The sequence below is a fragment of the Mesoplodon mirus genome (genome assembly GCF_964341445.2).
Source record: "Mesoplodon mirus genome assembly, chromosome: 18".
Classification (NCBI taxonomy): domain Eukaryota; kingdom Metazoa; phylum Chordata; class Mammalia; order Artiodactyla; family Ziphiidae; genus Mesoplodon; species Mesoplodon mirus.
In genome coordinates, this window is record NC_138994.1 from 20040542 (window position 1) to 20060845 (window position 20304).

Consider the following 20304-nt stretch of genomic DNA (forward strand, 5'->3'; position numbering starts at 1 on the left):
AGGAACGGAGGGCGGGAGCACGTGAGTCACCAAGGCCATGGGAAGGACCTGGGCTCTGCCTCTGAGTTAAAAGTGCAGCCGGGGCAGTGTTCTGAGCAGAGAAGCATCATAAGCAGATATAGCAGACGTAGCAGAGAATAGACTCTAGGGGCAAGGGGAGAAGCAAGGAGCCCAGTTGGGAGCCTGTCCCTGTAAACCAGGGAGGAGATGGTGGGAGGGGGGCGGCCCCACCTGGCTCCCTGGCCATGTTTTCTGTTTCTCCCTGAGAGAGGAGGTGTGGGAAAGGGCTTGGAGTCCAGCACCATTTCCCCGACTGCAGTGACCCAGGCTGTGTTCTCAGCCTTTCCAGGCCTTGATTCCTACGTGTACAAAATGGAAAATGAACTTACACCTCCTAAGTGAAAGTAATAATAAATGCTTATAAAGGCACTTTAAAACGCCCTTTAGAAGAAAGTGCCAAAATGCTGAAAAATGTTTTAGTGGTTTGCAATGGTATTTCGTGCGCTAGCGAACAAAATGTTGTAGTCCCAAGCCCTCCCCTAAAATGTTGATCTGGACTTGATTGCAGTGTTCAGTGAATAAGAAAGCAGAGGGACAAACTTAGGTGTCCTGAGGAAATACCCTATACAGGCACACCTCAGAGACACCAGACCCCTGCCACGAAGCGAGCCACACGAACTTTGGGGGGTTCCCAGTGGGTGTCAAAGTGACGTTTACACTCCGCTGCCAGTCTGTTAGTTGTGTAATAGCATGATATCTAAGAAAACAGTGTACATACTTGAATTTAAAAAATATAAAACAAAAAATTACAGTCGTAACATCCAAGATGTTACATACAGATCACCATGCCAAATGTAGTAACCATGAAAAAGTTTGAAACATTTGCGAGAATTGCCAAAATGAGACACAAAGTCAGCAAATGCTGTTGGGAAAACGACGCGATAGACTTGCTCGGTGCAGGGTCGCCACAAACCTTTAATCTGTAAAAAAACGCAATATCTGCGAAGCACCAGAAAACGAGGTGCGCCTGTACAGAGGTCCAAGCCTACGGCCTAAGGAGACTACCGACGTGCCAAGTTCACGGGAGATGAGAATGCAAAGCCCTTGTATCCAAACCCCCAGATAACCCTCGACTGGGGTCCTATACGGCCGCCTAAACTCTTGATGTGAAGTTCAAAAGCAGGCACCACTGAGCTTCCCTGGTTAGAGGTGAGGATCTTGACTCCTCTTGGGGCCAGGGCAGTGTGGAGCAGAAAGCCCAGGGCTGAGGGGCTCTTGGGTGCTGGTACTGTCCCGTTCCTTGATCTGGGTGTGGGTTTCATGAAATTCAGCAAGTTTCTGAAAAGACATCAAGCCGGCCACTTATAATAATGTGCTCTTCTCTGAATGTACATTCAGTCTCAATAAAACATCTTTATTAAAAGGAGGTTATGCTCTTCCCAAAAGTCTGACCCTCACCCAGGACTTGAATTCCTCCTTTATTCTAGAGTCCGTATATTTTGCTCAAATGCATTGTTTTTAAAATAAGAGTGATATTTCTTTTGTTTTAATAGATTAAAAAAATTTTATTCATTTATTTATTACTTTTGTTTGGCCGCGCTGGGTCTTCGTTGCAGTGCGCGGGCTTCTCATTGCGGTGGCTTCTCTTGTTGCGGAGCACGGGCTCTAGGCGTGCGGGCTTCAGTAGTTGTGGCACGTGGGCTCAGTAGTTGTGGCGCACGGGCTTAGTTGCTCCGCAGCATGTAGGATCTTCCCGGACCAGGGCTCGAACATGTGTCCCCTGCATTGGCGGGTGGATTCTTAACCACTGTGCCACCAGGGAAGTCCCAAGAGTGATATTTCTTGACCTTACTATAAAAAAAGTTAAAGTTTAATTATTTCTGATAAGTATACCACGCTGGGTTTATTTTCTAGCAGGGTTAGTGATTTGTATACAAATGGACTTTTCTTGGTTCTCTCCTGGAGCAGATGGCTGAAAAATAATAATAATAAAATAAAATTCCAAGTATATTAGGGAGAATTAACCAAAAAAATCATTGCTCTCGGCCACCGGCACCTCATATCAATTCACGGATGAGAAAGCACAGCTTAGTTTTGCTTGTTTAGAGACTTTCTGTAAATAGAATCACAGAGCATTTTACTGTTTTGTGTCCAGCTTCTTTCAGTCAAAATTCTGTCTCTAAGATGCTTCGTCCTGTAGCATGGCACCGGAGATTATTCATTCTCACTGCTGTACACCGTATTCCATTGTGGGAACGGAACACAATTTATTGATTGATTCTGTCTTGGACGGGCATTTGCTTCATGTCCAGTTTGGGGCCATTATGGAGAGGGCTACTGTGGACCTCCTAGTACATGTCTTTGAGTGAATGTATAAGCATATTGCTCTTGGGTACATACCCCTGGGTGCTTTTCACATCGTGTAAGGCAGCCTCATACCTGGCCTGTGCCTAGGCTTGACTTATTTGCTGGGATACTTAGCAGGTAAAGGTCCCCAGGGCATCCCTCGGGGACCTAGAGATCCCCTAGCTGTCTGTAGGCTTCTCTGCTTTCTGACAAGGAAAAGTGCACAGAGGTGGCCTGAATCACCCGCAGACACCACCCTGCCTTGTGGCTCGACTTCCTGGGGCTGCTCCCCGCCCGCTTTGGGGAGGGCGGAGGACTTGAAGGGAACCCATGGGTCATCTCATCTTTCCAGCCCGTGGCAGTAAACCTCCCAGAACAGAAAGAAGGGGTGAGGGAAGATCCCTTGCGTGCTAAGCCAGCTCCACTGAGCAGGTAGGGCCGGGCAGCCCTGCGGGGAGCACCCAGCCCCTTCCCACCTGCACGCTCATCAAACACCTCAACAAGCTGCTCGAGTGGGAAGTCGGTGATGTCACCTCAGAGCCTGAACAATCAGGCCTTTCATGGCAGGATGATAACAATCAAAACACTATGTAAGGGCCTGCCACGCAAGAACACACACGCTCACGGCTCATGGGAGGATCTGAAAGCCGAGGTGAAGCAGGTCTTGTCAGGAATATGCCAAGCTCCTTTCATACTCAGCTGGCCAGAGAACGTAGCCTGGAGAACCAGGCTGCGGGTTGCAAGGACGCTCATTTGCCAATTTTCAGAGAAAACCAGGACTCTCTCTACCACCTCCCCAGGACGCCTCACCTCCAACCCCAGAACTAACCCCTACACTGAGCATAATCTGTGCTTGGGGTTCCAGCAGGAATGTCCCACTGCACAACTCCAGGGGGTGTGCCATTCACAGAGGACACAGTGTGCCCCCAGAATTGTGCAACGTTGAGTTTCTGAAGCCGCTGCCTTTGGAACAAGGGAGCAGAGGTCTGGTGGTTCTCAGGTGTTGTTTTTACCTTGAATCCCAGGAATCTGTCTTGCTTGAGCTAAGCTCCCGAGAAGACTCGACTCCACTGAGCCTAGAAGTTCTCAAATAAGATGCACAAGATCAGATGTTTTTCTTGCTCAGTCTGAGCAGTTTCTGGTGTTCAGATATTTGCTGCAGAAGCAAGTTCACCTCAACTCTTGGTTTCTCTGGGTCAGTTGTTCTTAACCAGGGGACATTTTGCAATGTCTGGAGATGTTTTTGGTTGTCCCCACTAGCAGGATGCTACTGGCATCTAGTGAGTAGAGGCCAGGGATGCTGCTAGACATCCTACAATGCACAAGACAGGCCCTCACCACAAAGAATGAGCTGGTCCAAAATGTCAAGAGTGTCAAGGTCAAGAAGCCTGCTGTAGATAGGATGTTCTGACCCCATTAACCCTGGAGGCCACTTGTTAACATCTGCCCCACCTGGCCTTCTCTCCTGTCTACCAGAGCGGGCCAGAGCCTCAGCTCACTGGTCCAGCAGGCATGAGGCAGCACCTGGTTCTCTGCTGGGGCTTTGAGCCCAGGTAACCGTCTGTGTCCAACATGCTTTGATGGGTCCGTGTGAGGCCCAGAGGACCCGAGGCTTATAGAATAGTGGTTAAGAGTACCCTCTGTCACTTCCCAGCTGGGTAGCCCTGGAGACAAGTCACGGAACCTTGTGCATCACTTTTCCCATCTGTAAAATGGGGATAATGATGGTAGGAAACACTTGGGAGGTGGTTGCCAGGGGTGAAGCGTGTTGCTACATGTAAAATGCTTCCAACCACACCTGAAACTTAGTAACGCTCCATAAACGGCAGAGATGATTATCATCACTCTTATTCCAGCCGGAGACCTCAGTCTCCCTCTGATGGGCGTGGTAACAAAGGAGAAGCTGGTTTCCACCGCAGGTTGTTGCAGCGGGATCTGTGCTGCTCCCAGCACAGGCTTTGTGCTGCTGCCGGCCCTCGCTGAAAGCTTTCCCCAAGCTCAAGTCCCGAGACATACATTCTTTTTTTTTTTTTTTTCCTGGCTGTGCGGCATCTTAGTTCCCCGACCACGGATCGAACCCACACCCCCTGCAGTGGAAGCGCGGGGTCTTAACCGCTGGGCTGCCAGGGAAGTCCCCTGGAGATGTTCTTAAGTGAAAGGCTTGAGTGGAGACGGCTAAGGCATGGATTTCAAGGGAACTCCCTTCGAGGGTCTCATTCAGCACCAGGGTCGGTCCCCAAAGATGGGTGTAGACTCCTGGGATGCAAACTCATACTTGGCCTTGCAAAGACCCCTGGGGTGGAGCTGGGGCATTTAGCACTTGTCCTGAAAAGCCGGCAGACTCAGCTGCTCACAGGAAAGATTCTTAGAAGATGATGCCAAGGAGAGACGGGCTTTGACTCCAAAGCATTTTCTGCTCTTGTTTGTGCGTTGGCTTTCAATCGGGGAAGGGGAGAGAAGAGCAGGCCTGGGCCGCCCTGCCCTAGCATCTCACACTGTTGCTTCCATTGTCGCTTCCTCCTGTAGCGGAAGCATCTCCCCATCTCTCTCTAGCTATCGAGAGGCTCCCCACCCTTCAAAGTCCATCTTGTGTGCCACCTTCTCCAGGAAGGATTCCCAGATCACCTTCCTCCCTGTAGGCTCTGTGCTTCTCTTATGGCCTTTGGCAAGCTCCGCGCTGTCCTGTAGTCATTTGTAGGCGGGTTTCTTCACCCGCTATTAGGCTGTAAACCCCTTGAAGATGGGGGCCCTCCCCAACATCTCCGTGTGCCGCGTGAGCTCTCACACATGGCTGGGGCTCAGTGCTGGATTCTGGGGTCACTCCTGAGAAGAGGGTCCCCCCTGACTGCCAGCTGCTGTTGCCAGCCTTGGTTCTGACCCGGAGGTCACAGAATCTGGAAGGGTGAGGAGCATGAGTTGGAGGAGAAATTCGCGTGAGGTCGGAAGGGCCACCAGGCTGCGGGGACCTAGGGGCCTGAGTGTCCGGCTCGTTCAGGAGACTCGGGCAGTTTTCACGCAAGCTGCCATTTAAGGAGCGTCCACTCTGGGCTGTGAGCTCTGCCCGGCACTTCACAGAGACTATCCCCCCATCCGCAGAAGAACCCTGAAAATGGGGCAGTTTATGCCCGATTTACAAAGTAAAAGCCGACGCGACGCACCGGGTCTCAGCGGTGCACCTGGGGATGCAGGCAAGTCACACTGCCTGCAAAGACCTTGAATTTCTCTGTGCTTTTGTTTTCTACTAACAAAGAAGGTGTCGAACAAGGGGACTCCGGACAAGGGGACTCCGGAAGGCCCCGTAGCCTGGGTGACTTTTAACTCTGAGGTGGGGCAGGAGCTGGGAAGGCAGCCCCTGGAGGGAAAGGGGGTCAGGCCTCTAAGAAAAAGCAGAAGCACCTGCCCACTGGGACGGCCTTCCTTTCTCTTGCCCACCTCTTGGGAAGACTGGTATCTGAAGGTGAGGGTGGGTAGCACCACCCCGCCCAAGCTGGCAGCCTGGAGGACCAGCATTGCACCTCAGAGGCCCTGGCCATCTGCCCCCACGGGCTGGGAGAGCAAGGAATACGAGAGGCAGTGGAAGGGCACCCTGGGGCTCTGGCTTCCGCCCTTGCATCCGGACTGGGGCGTGGGCACCCACTGCCCTGCCTGCGCCTCCTTGGCACCCCCCATGGGCCCAGCCCACTCTGTCTGCAGAGAGTCAGTACCTGGGGGTGAGCCCTATGCCTTCCCTGCCCCCTCCAGGTCCCCCCAGCCCCGGGGTTTCCAGCTGCCTTCTAGCCCCAAGCAGGCTGACCGGTCCCCTTGTGTCCCTACCACAGACGCAGAGCAAAGTGCCTGCTTGTCACTGCAGGGAGGCCACCCTCTCCTGCCCCTGCCGAGCCCGGCCACCTCGGGGCTGGGCTGGAGACAGAGGGCCACACTCATTGTGGACCGACCTGACGCTCTTGGGGCTGGTGAGGGTTGGAGGGAGATGTATCTGAGGGGTCCAGGAGCAGCTGGAACTTGCGTTAGACCATCAGAAGCGTTGGATAGTGAAAAACGACAACAGCAACAAAACAACATCTGCTCAGCTTCCAAGATGGTGTGCAACATCCTCTGCGGCAAATTAAAATTCTCACCCAAGTGTGCCTCTGCTACCCACCAGGCTTCTGGGTGCTTCCAAGGATGACCAACCTCATCCCAGTTGGCCCCGGACATCCCCCGTTTCAGCACCGAACATCCAGTGTCCCATGAAACCAGGGCAGTTGGGCACCCCAGTTACCATCACAAGACTCAGACCGCAGTCAGGGAGTTCTGCCTTCTACACATTTGCTTATGCTGCGGACGGGGGAGCCCTGAGGTTAGGGAAGCCGTGGCTGCTCACCTTTCTGCCATTCTGTCTTCCATCTTGGCATGTGAAAAAAAAAAAAAAAACTCCTAGGAAATGAACTTTTAAAACAGCTGGACTGGGTCTGCCCCTCCTAGAAAATTCAGGTCCTTAAGGGAGAGGAAAAGAGAAGTGTGAACAGCCCAAGCATAATCCAGCTCCTGTGCAGAGGTGACCCTTCTGGACAGACCCTGGGCTCACCTACCTGGAGCCCCTGCACGTGCAGCCCAGCCCCCAGGAGCCATCAGCCCCCACCACTGCCCCATGACGCCCTGCCCTTAACCCTCCCTCCTCCTTCCCCTCTTTTCCCTCCACTTGCTCTCCCCCGCCTCCCCCCGACCCCAGCCCTGTTCTCCCATAGACAAGCCTTTCCTGGCCTTTCCCGGCCCTTCTCGCAGGATTCCCTCCCTTGTTGCTCCCTTAAGTCCCGGGGGAGCAGGTCACCGTGGAGCTTGACTTGTCACCAAAGGGCAGGGACCCTGTCAGGGACAGCCTGTGGTTTCTTCCTTAAAGAACCCTTCATTCCCACTTCCCTCTCCCTGCCACTGACTTGCTGAGGTCCAGACTGGTCATGGTGTCTTTGTGCTCCTGCCCGGAAGAACAAAACACAGAAGGCAGGGGCCTTGAGTCTTCCGAAGGGCCAGGGTTTGGGCTTTTCCTGTTGCTTTTTTTTTTTTCTTAAACAGTTTTATTGGAGTATAATTACTTTACAATGGTGCGTTAGTTTCTGCTGTATAACACAGTGAATCCGCTATATGTATACATATGTCCCTATATCCCCTCCCTCTTGCGTCTCCCTCCCTCCCTCCCTCCCTATCCCACCCCTCTTGGTGGTCACAAAGCACCGAGCTGATCTCCCTGTGTGATGCAGCTGCTTCCCACTAGCTACCTGTTTTACATTTGGTAGTGTATATATGTCCATGCCACTCTCTCACTTCGTCCCAGCTTCCCCTTCCCCCTCCCCGTGTCCTCAAGCCCATCCTCTACTTCTGCTCCGAATCTTCACAGCCCATCATGGAAAAGAAGCCTCTCATTCGGGCTTTCCCTTCCCAAGTGTAAATGATGGACGGGAGAGCCCAGCAAGCCCCATGCCCTGGGGATGCCGGCAGGGGCAGGGTGTCCGTAGGCATGGAGGCCACGGTGGGGAGCACAGTGGGGCTGCAGGAGGGAGTGAGTGCGCCTGGAGCATCCTGCACGCCCAGCACCCGTGGAGGCTGCGCGCCCACCCCTGGCAGCCAGTCTAGGCCCCCACTGCTCCTGAGTCAGCTCTGAGCTCGGGCTTCCGAGGGACCAGCCCTGCCACCTTGAGCCCGGCCTCACTGCTGCTGCTTCGCACCTGGACACACGGGCCGTTACCCCCTATCACTTTTGTTGATATGTCCTGTGTCCTCAGTCATCCTCCACTTTGATGCTCCTGTGGTTTCCCAGGCTCCCCTCCAGCGCCCCGACCTAGTCTGCAGGCCGCCTGACTCAGTCACAAGTGGCCACTGGTGTCCTCGGCTCCCAGCAGGGGCTGGCCCTGGGCTGCTCCTTTTTTGGGTGTCAGGTAGCAGGGCAGGGGCTCCTGAGTTGGAGGTGGGTGTAGCCACCGTCCTCATCCTCATCTCCTTTGATAACTTCTTAGGCCAGTGGTTCTCAACGTGGTCAGCACGTTCCTAAAACCTGCAGACCCACTGCCTGGCACCACAGCTCATCAGAATACCCAGGGGGTTTCGTTCGATTTCCTGAGCTGATGCAAGTGGAAGAGCAGAATAGAGGGTGTGGAGGGGATTGAGCCCTTCCATGGGGTCACCCCCACAGATGCACAGCACACAGAGGCCAAGGGAACATGATGCACTGGTGTGTGTGTGCAGAAGGGACATATACGAAGGTGGGAAGAGCAGAGAAACTGCAGTCCAGCCCTTGCTCTGGGCTGAAGGAGCCCAGGTGCACCCAGGAGAGATTCCACGGTCCGCCCAGCGAGGCGACGCCCTGCTGAGAAAGGCTGGCAGGATCCCGAGGGTGTGGTACCTGGCTGGGCTGGCAGCCCCATGCCAGAGCCGGGGCAGGGCCCAGGGGACGTGGCTCACCAGGCGTAGAAGAATGGAGTTTCTGTGTTGCTTATCAGGACGGCGGCTCCCAGGCGGGATGCAAGGAGGTTCCAGAGCCCGCCCAGCGGATGGCTGCAGTCAGTCCCAAGTCACGGCAAGGACTTTGAACGGGGGACCCCACCTCCGACTCACTGGCAACATGGGGCGGCAGCTCCCTCCCCGGTTAGGTCTGGGGTGAGTCGTATGCCTGCCTGTGGACACAGGGGACAGGCAATGGCCTTGGACAGCGAGCCAGCTGCAGAGTGCTGTCAGACGAGGGGTGTAAGACCTGGACAGACACCTTGACCTTCCTCGTTGAAAGAAACCTTGGACCCTTGCAAAAGGTCAAGGAGCTGGTTGTATTCACTCAGCCATTTGGGGGTCAGTGAAGAGACAGAGAAAAGGTTTGGAGGAAAAAGACCCCACTGTGAGGGTCGCTCCAAGAAGGCAGGGCAGGGGCTAATGAAATATCGGCAAGGATTTGCCCTTAAGGTTCACTCCATCACCAGAAATATATTTCAGATGCTCCCCACTCCTGGAGTGGGAGCTCAGGGTCAGCTTGGGCTATGAAAGTGACAGCAGAAGCCTCTAGAAGAGGCTGTGTTCCTGCCCGGGGCTGATGGGAGCATGCTTGTCAGGGCCCTGTAACTTGAGCAAGGCTGGACAAAGTGACCCAAAGCTGGGTTTGGATTCCTCAACCCGGGACCCAGGAGGTGAGAAGAGGTGAGACCCTTGACTCTGCTCCCCAAACCAGCCCCCAGCCCCACCCACTGAGGCCGGCTCGTATCCTCCACCCACCCCCCTCCGACAACAGAGGTGTTTGTCCTCAGGCCTTTTGAGGCAAGAAAGGACACTCTTGACCCTTTTATCCTGCCCTTTAGACTGGCTGGGGAGTGATGGTTAGGAACTCAGAAAGGGAGGAAGCGTAGCTGGCCGGCAGGGCTCACCGCCTTGCACACATGCCTATTTAAAAAGCAAAGGAGCAGAACAGTAGCTTTTGCCTAAAAATCACAAGCCAGATTTCTCTCTGGACCCTGTCTAATTTCTCCTACTCTCGTTGTCTCCTGTGAAATTGGGGCAGATCTGGGCTGCCATGGAGAAGGTGTGGGCCAAGGTTCACTCCCAGCCCTCACCTGGCAGAGGTACTTCTGCCTTGGACAAAATCTCAAGGGTCACCCAGGGGCGACCCTCTAGGCTCGTCATCCACTGAGGATGTCCATACTCAGAAAGGCAGCAGGACAGTCAAGTCCAAGCTCATCAAAGGGCCTCGTAAGCCCTCCCAGCAGCTCATGTCCCTTCTGTGTCAAGGGGAGGATCCATCTCTGGGCACCTCCTGGGTCTCAGTGGGGATGGACCCCAGAGGTGACCAGGGGAAGGATGCCCGTCCAGGGGAATCATGAGCCCGGGGCTCCTGGGAGTTTCTGTGCCCCGCGAACAGACTGGCCAGCAGCACGCAGGAGCCCGGTATCAGAAAGACCTTCACGTTCACAGTGGCTCTCCAAGGAGGTACACGTGGCCTGTCCAACCTTACAAGGGGTGTAAATGTCTCACAGAAGTGTCAGCAAGAACAAATGAACGAGTGCTGGTGGGGATGTAAGCACAGGTGGGCCAAAGTCAGATCTATCTGACGCAGGACTTTGCAAGGACATGAGTCTTGACTCGGGGCGGCAAGTACCCTGAGCCTGTCTCAGAAAGGGGACCTGTGAGTTCTTGGAAAGACCTCCCAGCTGGAAAGGGTTCAGCCCCACCCTGGCCCAGGTCTGCTTCCTGAAGCTGAGTCAGTCCTCTTGTTGACCCTGACTGTCCTACAGTCCCATTCTCTGTCACCCCTCCTGTCATCAGCTCACACTGGAGCCTTAGTGATAACACTCACCTCCACCCCACAGTAGACTTTGATTAGGTCCTCAGGACATGCCAGCTTCTGTGTGCCAAGGGCTTTAGAGGGCCTGTGCCAGGGCATCATCCTGGCAACCCTGGGATGCCGGGGGTTGTACTGTTCTTTGAATTTCATGGCAGGGGGAATGGAAGGTAGCACAGCCAACATATCGTGGGCCCAGGAGTCGAACACAAGAAGACGAACTGCAAAGCCCAAACTTTATAACTACTGTGTGCCAGGCGACAAGGACCTCGGGGCAGTATGGGGGGCTCATGGCCCAGGGTTGTGGTTCCGTCTTGTCGGATCTTTCTGTACCCCTCAGGCATTCGGGCAGGAGTCTGCCAACTCTGCAGCCCGTGGGCCTAATCCAGCCCCCTACCTGCTTTTATAAATTAAGTTTTATTGGAACTCAGCCATGCACTTTTCTTTACATATCGGCTGCTCTCCCACTGCAGTGACAGAGTTGAATAGTTGCAACAGAGACCCGATGGCCCTCAAAGCCTAAAATATTTACTTGCCCTGTTTGCTGTCCTCTGGCTCCTCGGATGAGGTCAGAGCATGTCTGAACCCCTCCCTCTCTAAGAAGTAAAAGGAGAGAGCTGCCTTAGGTAACGTAGGTAAGGACGCCAGTAACCTTGCGGGGGAGGTCAGCGCCCACTGAGTGGTACCGCCAGGGGCCCTTTGTGGACGTGCCAGGCGGGGTGTCTTCCTGTCTGCCCACTTCATCTTATGAAGAGTTTTACCTGGCTTTGGGGGGACACGCTCAATGACCCTGTCAGCCCTAAGCCACCAGAACAGTTCCTTTATCAAAAGACTAATAATAATTTTTCAGATGCTCATCGTCACTTTGATGCACTGGTGGGTGGATGTTGAGGGGAAACATCATGAAGTTGTCTAGAAGGGACAGGATGAGAGTTGATTAAAGGAAGCCCATGCAAGATAAATGTCAGTCCAAGATTCTGGAAGGGTCAGGATCTTCCTAAGAGTCTCCTTGACCCGGCAGCTCCCAGGGAGGCTCCCTCCTCCCAAGATGTCTGGAGCTCTGAGTCCCATATGAAGGATGCATGCGTGAGTTGGGGGAATAAAAGAAAACAGGCTGAGTTTCAGGCCCTCAAACAAAAAGGAGATGAAATATTAAACACTGGGGATTATCGTAGGTATTCTCTGCTGGAGGTAGAACAGGAGCCTGTGGCCTAATGGAAGTGTGTCCCTGTCCCAGGACCGTGGGGTAGGTGAGTGGGCAAGGCGGCCAGGGTGGAGCCGGCTGCTGGTCGACAGCACTCCCTGGCCGCTGTCCAGAGCTGATGGGTGGATTCCTGTTGGCAGCAAGGTAGACAGACGTGAGCAAATTGACCGGAAAGCCAAGTGACAGTGGAGTTTCCCTTTTCTATCCAATCCATCCACAACTCCCTCAGGCCACATTCCAGCATTGCTTGCCAAGTGGCACCCACATGTCATGCCCTTGAGATCCTTAGTGACCAGGTGAGTCCTCGTGGACCTGTCCAGCCAAGGTAGAATCTCGTCTGGGGAGATTACCCTAAAACTGCCTTCCTGTTGCCTTCAGACTGACCCTGTTTCCTTCCCATCGTGCCTTTCCTTCCTCTCTGCCAGTGGACATGCAGTTCAGTCATGGTAGTTTGCTGCATGGGGAATGAGGGTTCTTAATTTATGTGCGTGCCTGGGGACCTCCCTGGGGGGTCACGTATCGCTTTTGTCCCCGTCTCTTTCTGTTTCTCCTTCCCTTGTACTCCAATACCTGGTTTGTGTGCAAGGCAGGCTCTCAAGGCTTGGCTCCGACCAAGTGACCAATTCACAGAGCCCAGCCCCTAAGTATCCTGCAGAGGCAGGAGGGCAGAGGGTCACCGTGAGCTCCCCAGGGGCCCCAAGAAGTGCAGTGCCAGTGCCAGACCAGCATGCGGAGAGCCCGTGGGGAAGCCCAGCCCAGCCCCAGATCTGTGTCCCCATCAGAGTCTGCATCCATACCTCCTTGTCCCATTTCTGAAGTTGCTTCTGGGCAAAATGTGATCTCTCCATCTCTATGCCGTAAGGGAATGAAACCCCAAAAGTGCTGGACACCTCATATGTGCTAGGGACTTTATAGGCATGAAATCAGGTCCCTGGGTGATAGCAGTCCTTCATGGGTGAAGTTAGTATCCCCATGTGACCCCTTGCACGTTACATATAAAGATCTGAGGTGCAGAAGTTCAATGATCTGTGCAGAGTCGTGCAGCTAAGGGGGATTATCCTAACACCCAGTCAGTGTGCTCCCCGCCGTGCCGTAAGGTCCATAAACTTGGAGCATCTCCAGGGACCAGGGACAGCGTGAAGCGGAGAGGATCTGTGTCCCCCTCTTCCTCGTGCTCTCCACCTGCACGCATGCCCTAAGCTTTCCCCTTCCCTCACCTGTCACAGGGATCCACTGGGGCCTCTAATACCATAGGGGGGCATTGGGCAGAGGCCAGGGCCCCCGTCCGTGTGGGTGCTCCGTTCTGGACATCCGCCTTCACGTGCCTTCTTGGTCTTTCAGGAATTTAGCCATTGGAATTGGGATCCAGAATTTCCCGGAGGGCCTTGCTGTCAGCCTCCCGCTGCGAGGGGCTGGATTCTCCACCTGGAGAGCCTTCTGGTAAGTGCTTCAGATGCCCACTGTCGGAGGCCAGGGTCGGGTCCGATGTGGAGCTCAGAGCAGTTCTCCTGCGGGCAAGAGCAACCCCTTCTGGCCCAGAAGTGAATCTGGAGCTTCTGGAAACACCAACAACCTGGTTGAATGCTGCACCCCCAAAGCTGGGAGAAGCCTCCAGAAACTCATCTCTTTTTTGTTGTTGTTGTTTTTTTTGTGGTATGCGGGCCTCTGACTGTTGTGGCCTCTCCCGTTGCGGAGCACAGGCTCCAGACGCGCAGGCTCAGCGGCCATGGTTCACAGGTCCAGCCGCTCCGCGGCATGTGGGATCTTCCCAGACCGGGGCACGAACCCATGTACCCTGCATTGGCAGGTGGACTCTCAACCACTGCGCCACCAGGGAAACCCCGAAACTCATCTCTTGACCTCTGGCCCGTGTTTCCTATTTTCAAAACCCCTCCAGGGATAGACACGCCCACTCTGTGTGGGGTTTGCTCTCTCTCGGGTGGGGAGAACCAAGGCAGACCTTGTGTCCACTCTCCATGTCCCACGCCCTAAGGAGGCTTACTCACCACAGCCTGTCCTCAAGGGTCATCATATTAGCACCCGTCGTGACCCCTGTCACAGCGAAGACCAGGGTTATGTCAACAACATCTGGGCAGGTGATTCCTGTGTTACTCACGCTTCGTGTTTTCATAGCCCCCAAAGGGCTTTCAAGTCTATTCCCTAATTTTACCTTTTCAGGGACCTGTAAGGTAAGGCCCCAGGTTTCAGAGGAGGGGATCATGGCCCGGAGTGTCAGCCAGCCAGCTCATCAAGTAGTGATGCCAAGGCCGCAGGCTCTTCTGCCCCTCAACTAATGACCCTGAGCCTCAGAACACCTCTTTATTGAAGGAGCTGCCACTCTACAATGTACGCTGAGAGCTCTCATGGATGGCTCATAGCAACAATTAAAAAACGCCTTCCATTTTACAGGGCCTTGTGACTTACAAGTTCTTGCATATACTTACATCATTTTAGTTCCATCCTGTATCATCTCCTTCTCCATTGCTGGAGACCACGGAATAGAGGTTTCGGGGGGACGGGCAGAGCAAGATGGCCCTAGAAATTGTTTTCAAATGTGAGTTCCGTGAGCCCGGAAGCCGTGACTGCCCGTCTCCTACAGGAGAGACTCCAGGGGCGAGGAGGGGAGGGAAGGGGGGTATCTGTGGTCAGTGTCCAGACCCTGAGATTAAAGTGTTTGTTTAACTGGACACACTGAAGAGCTGCAGAGTCTGCAGGCCCATGCATATGAGCACGGAGCCAGGAAGCAGTGGCCCCTTGGAGGATGCTACGGTGCAAACAGTGTCTCCCCCGTGCCCACCATCTGCTCCTGGCCAGGAAGAAGCGGGGGGGAGGGGACGTGGGAGTTCACAGTCCTATCCTGTCATCTGGGGAGGAATGGAGGGGAAGTTGTCTCTCACCCCCATTTTACAGATGAAGGGACTGAGGCTCGGAGCCAGTAATATCTTGCCAAGTGCCCACAGCAAGGAGCAGTGGGAAAGATGTCCCAACACCTTGTCTATTGGTGTCCAGCCTGTACAGGAGTCTCTTGGCGGTAGGGCTTAGCCGTGGGGTTCAGGTACTGGCTTACCTCCTGGCGCTGAATTCTCAGGGCTCATGTGGGCTGCTGTTTTAATCAGGGCTCATGTGATTTCATCCTATAGAAACCCACTCTCACTAGTTCAAATAAAGGGAGTTTTTGAAAGGAGAAATCTCACCTTATTCCAAGATGGAGGGTAGTGGGGACAGGCCCTCACTATATACATGGCCAGGTAGGTCCACCTTGTCGGCAGAGGTAGGTGGGTACAGCTCCTTCAGAAGGGGTGCCATTGTGGCCGGAACCCCCAAAGATACCAGGCACAGCCGTCCTTGGGAAATGTCCATACCACTCCTAGTCAAGTGTCCTATCCTTCAGAAGACAATGTAGCCATCAACCAGTGAATGGGTGTATAACATGTGGTGTATCCACACAGTGGGATATTATGCAGTCATCAAAGGAATGAAGTACTGATAGTTTTTACAACGTGGATGCACCTAGAAAACAGGATGCTAAGTGAAAGAAGCCAGTAAAAAGGATCACCTATTGTATGACTCCATTTATAGGAAATGTCCAGAATAGGCAAGTCCCTGGAGACAAAAAGCAGATTAGTGGTTGCCAGGGGCTGGTGGGAGGGAGGAATGGGGAGTGGCTGCTAGTGGGTGTGGGGTTTCTTTTTCGGAATAATGAGAATGTTCTGGAATTAGATGGTGGTGAAATGGTTGCACAACCTTGTGAATATACTAAAAGCCACCGAACTGTACACATTAAATGGGTGCGCCATTTGGTACGTGAATTATATCTCAGTAATGTCATTATTTTTACAGGGCAATGTGGAAAACTTAAAACTCTAATATAAACCTGGGAGGGGTGTCTCCTGTAACTCTGTAATAGGGAGCTGGGAAAGGAGACGGAGGTGGTGTAAAAACAAACAAACACAAAACAGCAAAGTGCTTTGGCACTGCCATGCCGATCTGACGTGGCAGACAATGCATCGTTTTCTAGAGCTGAGGCAGCAGTCTGAGCATGCCTGTGTCTGCTTGACCCTCCCCGCGGTGGGACGTGTCTCTGTTCTCTCCTCAGGTACGGGCAGCTCAGCGGCATGGTGGAGCCTCTGGCCGGGGTCTTTGGTGCCTTTGCCGTGGTGCTGGTGGAGCCCATCCTGCCCTATGCTCTGGCCTTTGCTGCCGGTGCCATGGTCTATGTGATCATGGATGACATCATCCCCGAAGCCCACATCAGGTGGGAGAGCTTCCCCTCCCTCATCTGTCCTTGTCTCTGTCCCAGCCCGGCTGGCCCCCACCTCTGGGTCTGCCCTGTCTTTACTTGCTACTCTTTTCTTTACTCCCACCCCGTCCAGCCCCTTCCCAAGATCATCCTTACCCCCTCCCCAACTGCGTTCTTTGAAACTAAAAGAGGAATAACGGGCAGGTGGGTGGAGAGTCAGACCAGGTCATATTAGGCAGTGGCATACATGCCCTGCCCTCCACCCCCAATGAAGCAGACTATTATTTTCGTATATTCTCTCTCTCTCTCTCTCTCTCTCTTTAGATTTTTCTGGGGCTGGAATGAGGGAGAAGTGAGCTCTTAAATGTTGACCACAGCTGTTCATTCAGGTTCTCATTGTCTAGCTATAGGCCAAGTGTTGGGGATGGACGATTCCTCTCTTTGTTTCGTTTTGGTTTTTATAGAAGAATGATTTTGAGGCTAGTATTCAAGGTCAGATTACATAATATCTTCAGGAAATCATTGCTGCTTTTTATTATTCAAGCATGGATTGCAGAGCCATGATAGGTGACCTTGAGTAAGTTACTTACTTCTCTATGCCTCAGTTTCCCCACAGTAAAATGAGGATAATGATGTACTGATTTCATGTGTTTATCCTTTGGTATTACATGAGTTAGTCAGTTTGCCTGGCATATATATAGTAAGCCCCAATAAATGATACTTATTATCTATTGAAGTATAGTTAATTTACAATGTTGTGTTAGTTTCACGGGTACAGGAAAGTGATTCAGTTATAGATAGATAGATAAATAAATAGATATTCTTTTTCAGATTCTTTTCCATTATAGGTTATTACAAGATACTGAATATAGTTCGCTGTGCTATATAGTAGGTCCTTGTTTATTTTATAAATAGTAGTGTATCTGTTAATCCCAAGTCAATATTATTATTATTTTATTATTAATGGTAGTAGCATATTTCTCTTGGAATTGGACATTGTGGAGGACGCTTTCAGCCTGGACGCTGTCTCGCAGTGCATCAAGGTCTTCCTTTTCTTCCTTTCCTTCCCTCCTAGTGGTAACGGGACACTGGCGTCCTGGGCCTCCATCCTGGGTTTTGTGGTGATGATGTCGTTGGATGTTGGTCTGGGCTAGTCGCTGAAGTGCCTCGGACCCCGGGAAAGGCAGCACGAGGCAACGGCTGGGATCGGCATCTTAGGACCACAGCCTCTTTCTTCACATCAAAACGTTTTTCCTTTCTCTCCTTTTTGTCTCATGACCCTGATTGACTCTGATCGTGACAATTTTTAGTTTTCTTTTAAGGGAGATAGTGGTTTTATTTGGAATTTCAGGTAGTCACGGAACTACAGATTTTTGCTTGGCCACTACATGGACTCTTTCTTCGTTGGGAAAACCAAGGACCTACAGATCAGGGAAGTCTCTGCTTTTGCACCTTTGGTCTCCCTCACTGGACTCAATGGCAACTCCTCAAGGTCACCTACAGAAGCAAGCTACCAAGGGAGAAGTCTCCCAAGCATCTTGGCCTAGTGACTCAGAGCAGAGTGGCCAGGACAGCTCTTGTCTGTCCTTCCCGATCTTTTACCGTTGATCCTCTGTCCATCAAGACTGGAACAGGAGCATCGTGGACAAAGCAACCTACTTCCCAAGGCCCAAGGAGGAACATACCTTCTTCTGCCTCCCCCAAGGGGGAGGCTGCATGGGGTGAGACACAGACAAAGGGAAGAAAATCAGCTAGTCTTTCTCTCTTTCTCTTCTTTTAAGGCAAAGATTGACACTATTGAAGTTAAGGGAATGAGGGCAACTGTGAACACACAGTGAGCCCTGTGAAAAGAGGACAGGGTTGAGCTTTGATCAGAGACCTCTGCTCTCTCTGGATTCCAAGAGCAAACCAGTTTGCCATGGTTTCCAAGTCCCCCAGACATGTGTTTTGATAAGCGTATAGGCTTCATTTTTCTAAGAGACTTGGGGACACCAGCAAACTGCTAGAACTCAACCCCTTCATTTACTTACGGAGGAGCCACTTAAGCTCATTTAAGTGAACGAAAGACATTTGGAATCTGCACTGGGTCCTTCTCTGTTGACTATTCGGTAACTTATAACCTGACCCAGAGCTCTTAAGCTGCTTTGCTGGATTTGGGCCAGAGAGCTCAGGATAAGAAAGGAAAAGGGGTAGGAAAAGAAGAGGTATTTTTTACATTTCCCTTTTAAAGTAAATTTGAGCCAAGTCATCATTCTAAAATGACCCTAAAGAATGACTTGAACGAGACTACTCCCTTATCCACACAGCTTCTCCATCAGGGGTGACGTAACTTGTCTGCTTCCAACATAGCTAAGGCCTGCTGTCCTCACTGGTCCTAGGAGACTTTGGGCCCTTGAGTGGGCTCTGCTGACAAGGCAGGCAGCCCAGGAGGCAGGTATTCAGACACTGTGTTATCAATGCCTGCCCTGCGTTTACATGTCTCATTGCTGCCAAGGGTGAATACTCTGTTCTGGGAATGCCCTATAACCCTACGCTAGATCTATGTTCATTCTTCCGGAGCACTGATGATCAAAACTGAAGACACATTCAGAGGTTTGATTGGTGGAGATTTGTTGGTTTGGTGGTTGGCATATGGGTATTTTTATGTCTTTGTATGTCGTTCTACATAATGCAGACTTCTTTCTGATGGACAAGACCTCATAACTGTGATTAATACCAATAAAGGGGATATTGTTGTGGATGACCTGTGCTACGTCCAGTCCTTCTCAAAGCTTCTTCTTTCCAGGGTTGATCATATAAGAGCTAACTCAAGTTAGTCCTAGTATCTACCCTACCCAACACCAGGAGAAGCAAAAGAAAGAGTTCACATGAGAAGGGCTAGCTAGATTCCTGGTTGCAGACAACAGCATCCAACTCCAGCTTACTTAGGCAAAGAATGTAATGGAAGGTTATGAGGGAGCTCATAGGATCTATAGAGAATCGGGCTTGAAAATGGGGTGGATCCAATAAAACTAGAGGTCTGGGACTATGGCCCAATCACATCTCAAAAACAGCTTGATTTGGATGCCGTGGTCCCTCGAAACTGGACCATTACTCAAACTGCCATCACCACCATGGGAAAGAGCTCTAAAGTGACCCTGATTCTCTGTGTCCTGGCTTCACATTCAGCGTTCTGAGCAGGGCAGGGTCATCTAGCTGGCAGAGTTTAGATCCTGTGCCCAGGAACTAACCCGTCTTGCCCTCTTATTAAGACTCACATAATAATGGATTTTCCAGTTTGGGGAATGAGTTCAGATGGTGGAGAGCCAAAAGAAGAAAAAAATAAGTTTATGACAGCCTCACTCTTTTGCTGTTCGACATCTACAGATACTTTGATTCCTCGATTTTGTCTTAAAAACAAAAACAAACAAAACTTCCTGCTTAGATAACGGAGCTGTCCCTCACACAATGGAAACTTCAGGATTCCCTTTTCCCCCAGTGGCTAGCCGCCCAGTGGTGGAGCATTCCTTTCTAGGATTCAAACAGTCTTAACCAGGTGGAGCCCAACGTTGAAGAGTGTCATTTGGTAAAATGGGGGTGGCACCATCCCCACTCTCCCTTCTTCCAGACCTGCCTAGTCTGGCTATGGGAGAAATAACACCACATATTGAATACTCACTCTGAACAAACACCCATCTTAGCCAACAGTATCTCAACCTCATTAGATATTGTCTCATAGCTAGTCATAAAACCAAATCTTTAATAATTTGTGTCACAGTTCAAAACAGATGATTGCTTCTGGATGGTGGGATCAACTTCTAAGGATATCTGCCTGTTGCCTTCCCTGTTTGACTGTAAAGTGAATCCCTTGGTCAGAACTAATGTTATAGGATGCCACGATGTCCATCCTATGATGGACAGGAAGGCTATTCTAAATCCAGACATATGAGCCTGCCTCTTCCATAATGGAAGAGGTCCAAAGTAATCAGTCTGCAACCAAGCAGTGTGTGGGACCATTGGAGTATCATCAGTATCTGGGGTCGGGGGTCAATCACTGATCCTGTGTGCACTCATTGGCCAGGTCTGATGGATGCTGGACAGCCAAGTGGTTGAATCCATGCATTGTTCCATCTTTGGCAACATGGCCACTATTATCCTTGAATCAGTTGAGAAAGCAACGATGTCCCCGGGGAAAGAAACTGTCATCCGTAGATAGTCTTGGCCACTTAATTAGTAAGAGTC

At 51.8% G+C, this 20304-nt stretch overlaps 1 protein-coding gene across 3 annotated transcripts in view; it reads left to right on the plus strand.

Moving 5' to 3' along the window:
- The window catches only part of SLC39A11 (solute carrier family 39 member 11), a 290857-nt gene extending 272036 nt beyond the window's left edge, over nucleotides 1–18821 (plus strand). For all 3 annotated transcript variants that reach the window (XM_082605176.1, XM_082605177.1, XM_082605178.1), the window contains 3 exons: nucleotides 13185–13283; nucleotides 15940–16098; nucleotides 17159–18821. In XM_082605176.1, the coding sequence (XP_082461302.1) occupies nucleotides 13185–13283; nucleotides 15940–16098; nucleotides 17159–17237 (337 nt within the window). In that variant the 3' untranslated portion in view covers nucleotides 17238–18821. The remainder of the gene's footprint in view (nucleotides 1–13184; nucleotides 13284–15939; nucleotides 16099–17158) is intronic.
- Nucleotides 18822–20304: the final 1483 nt, after the last annotated feature.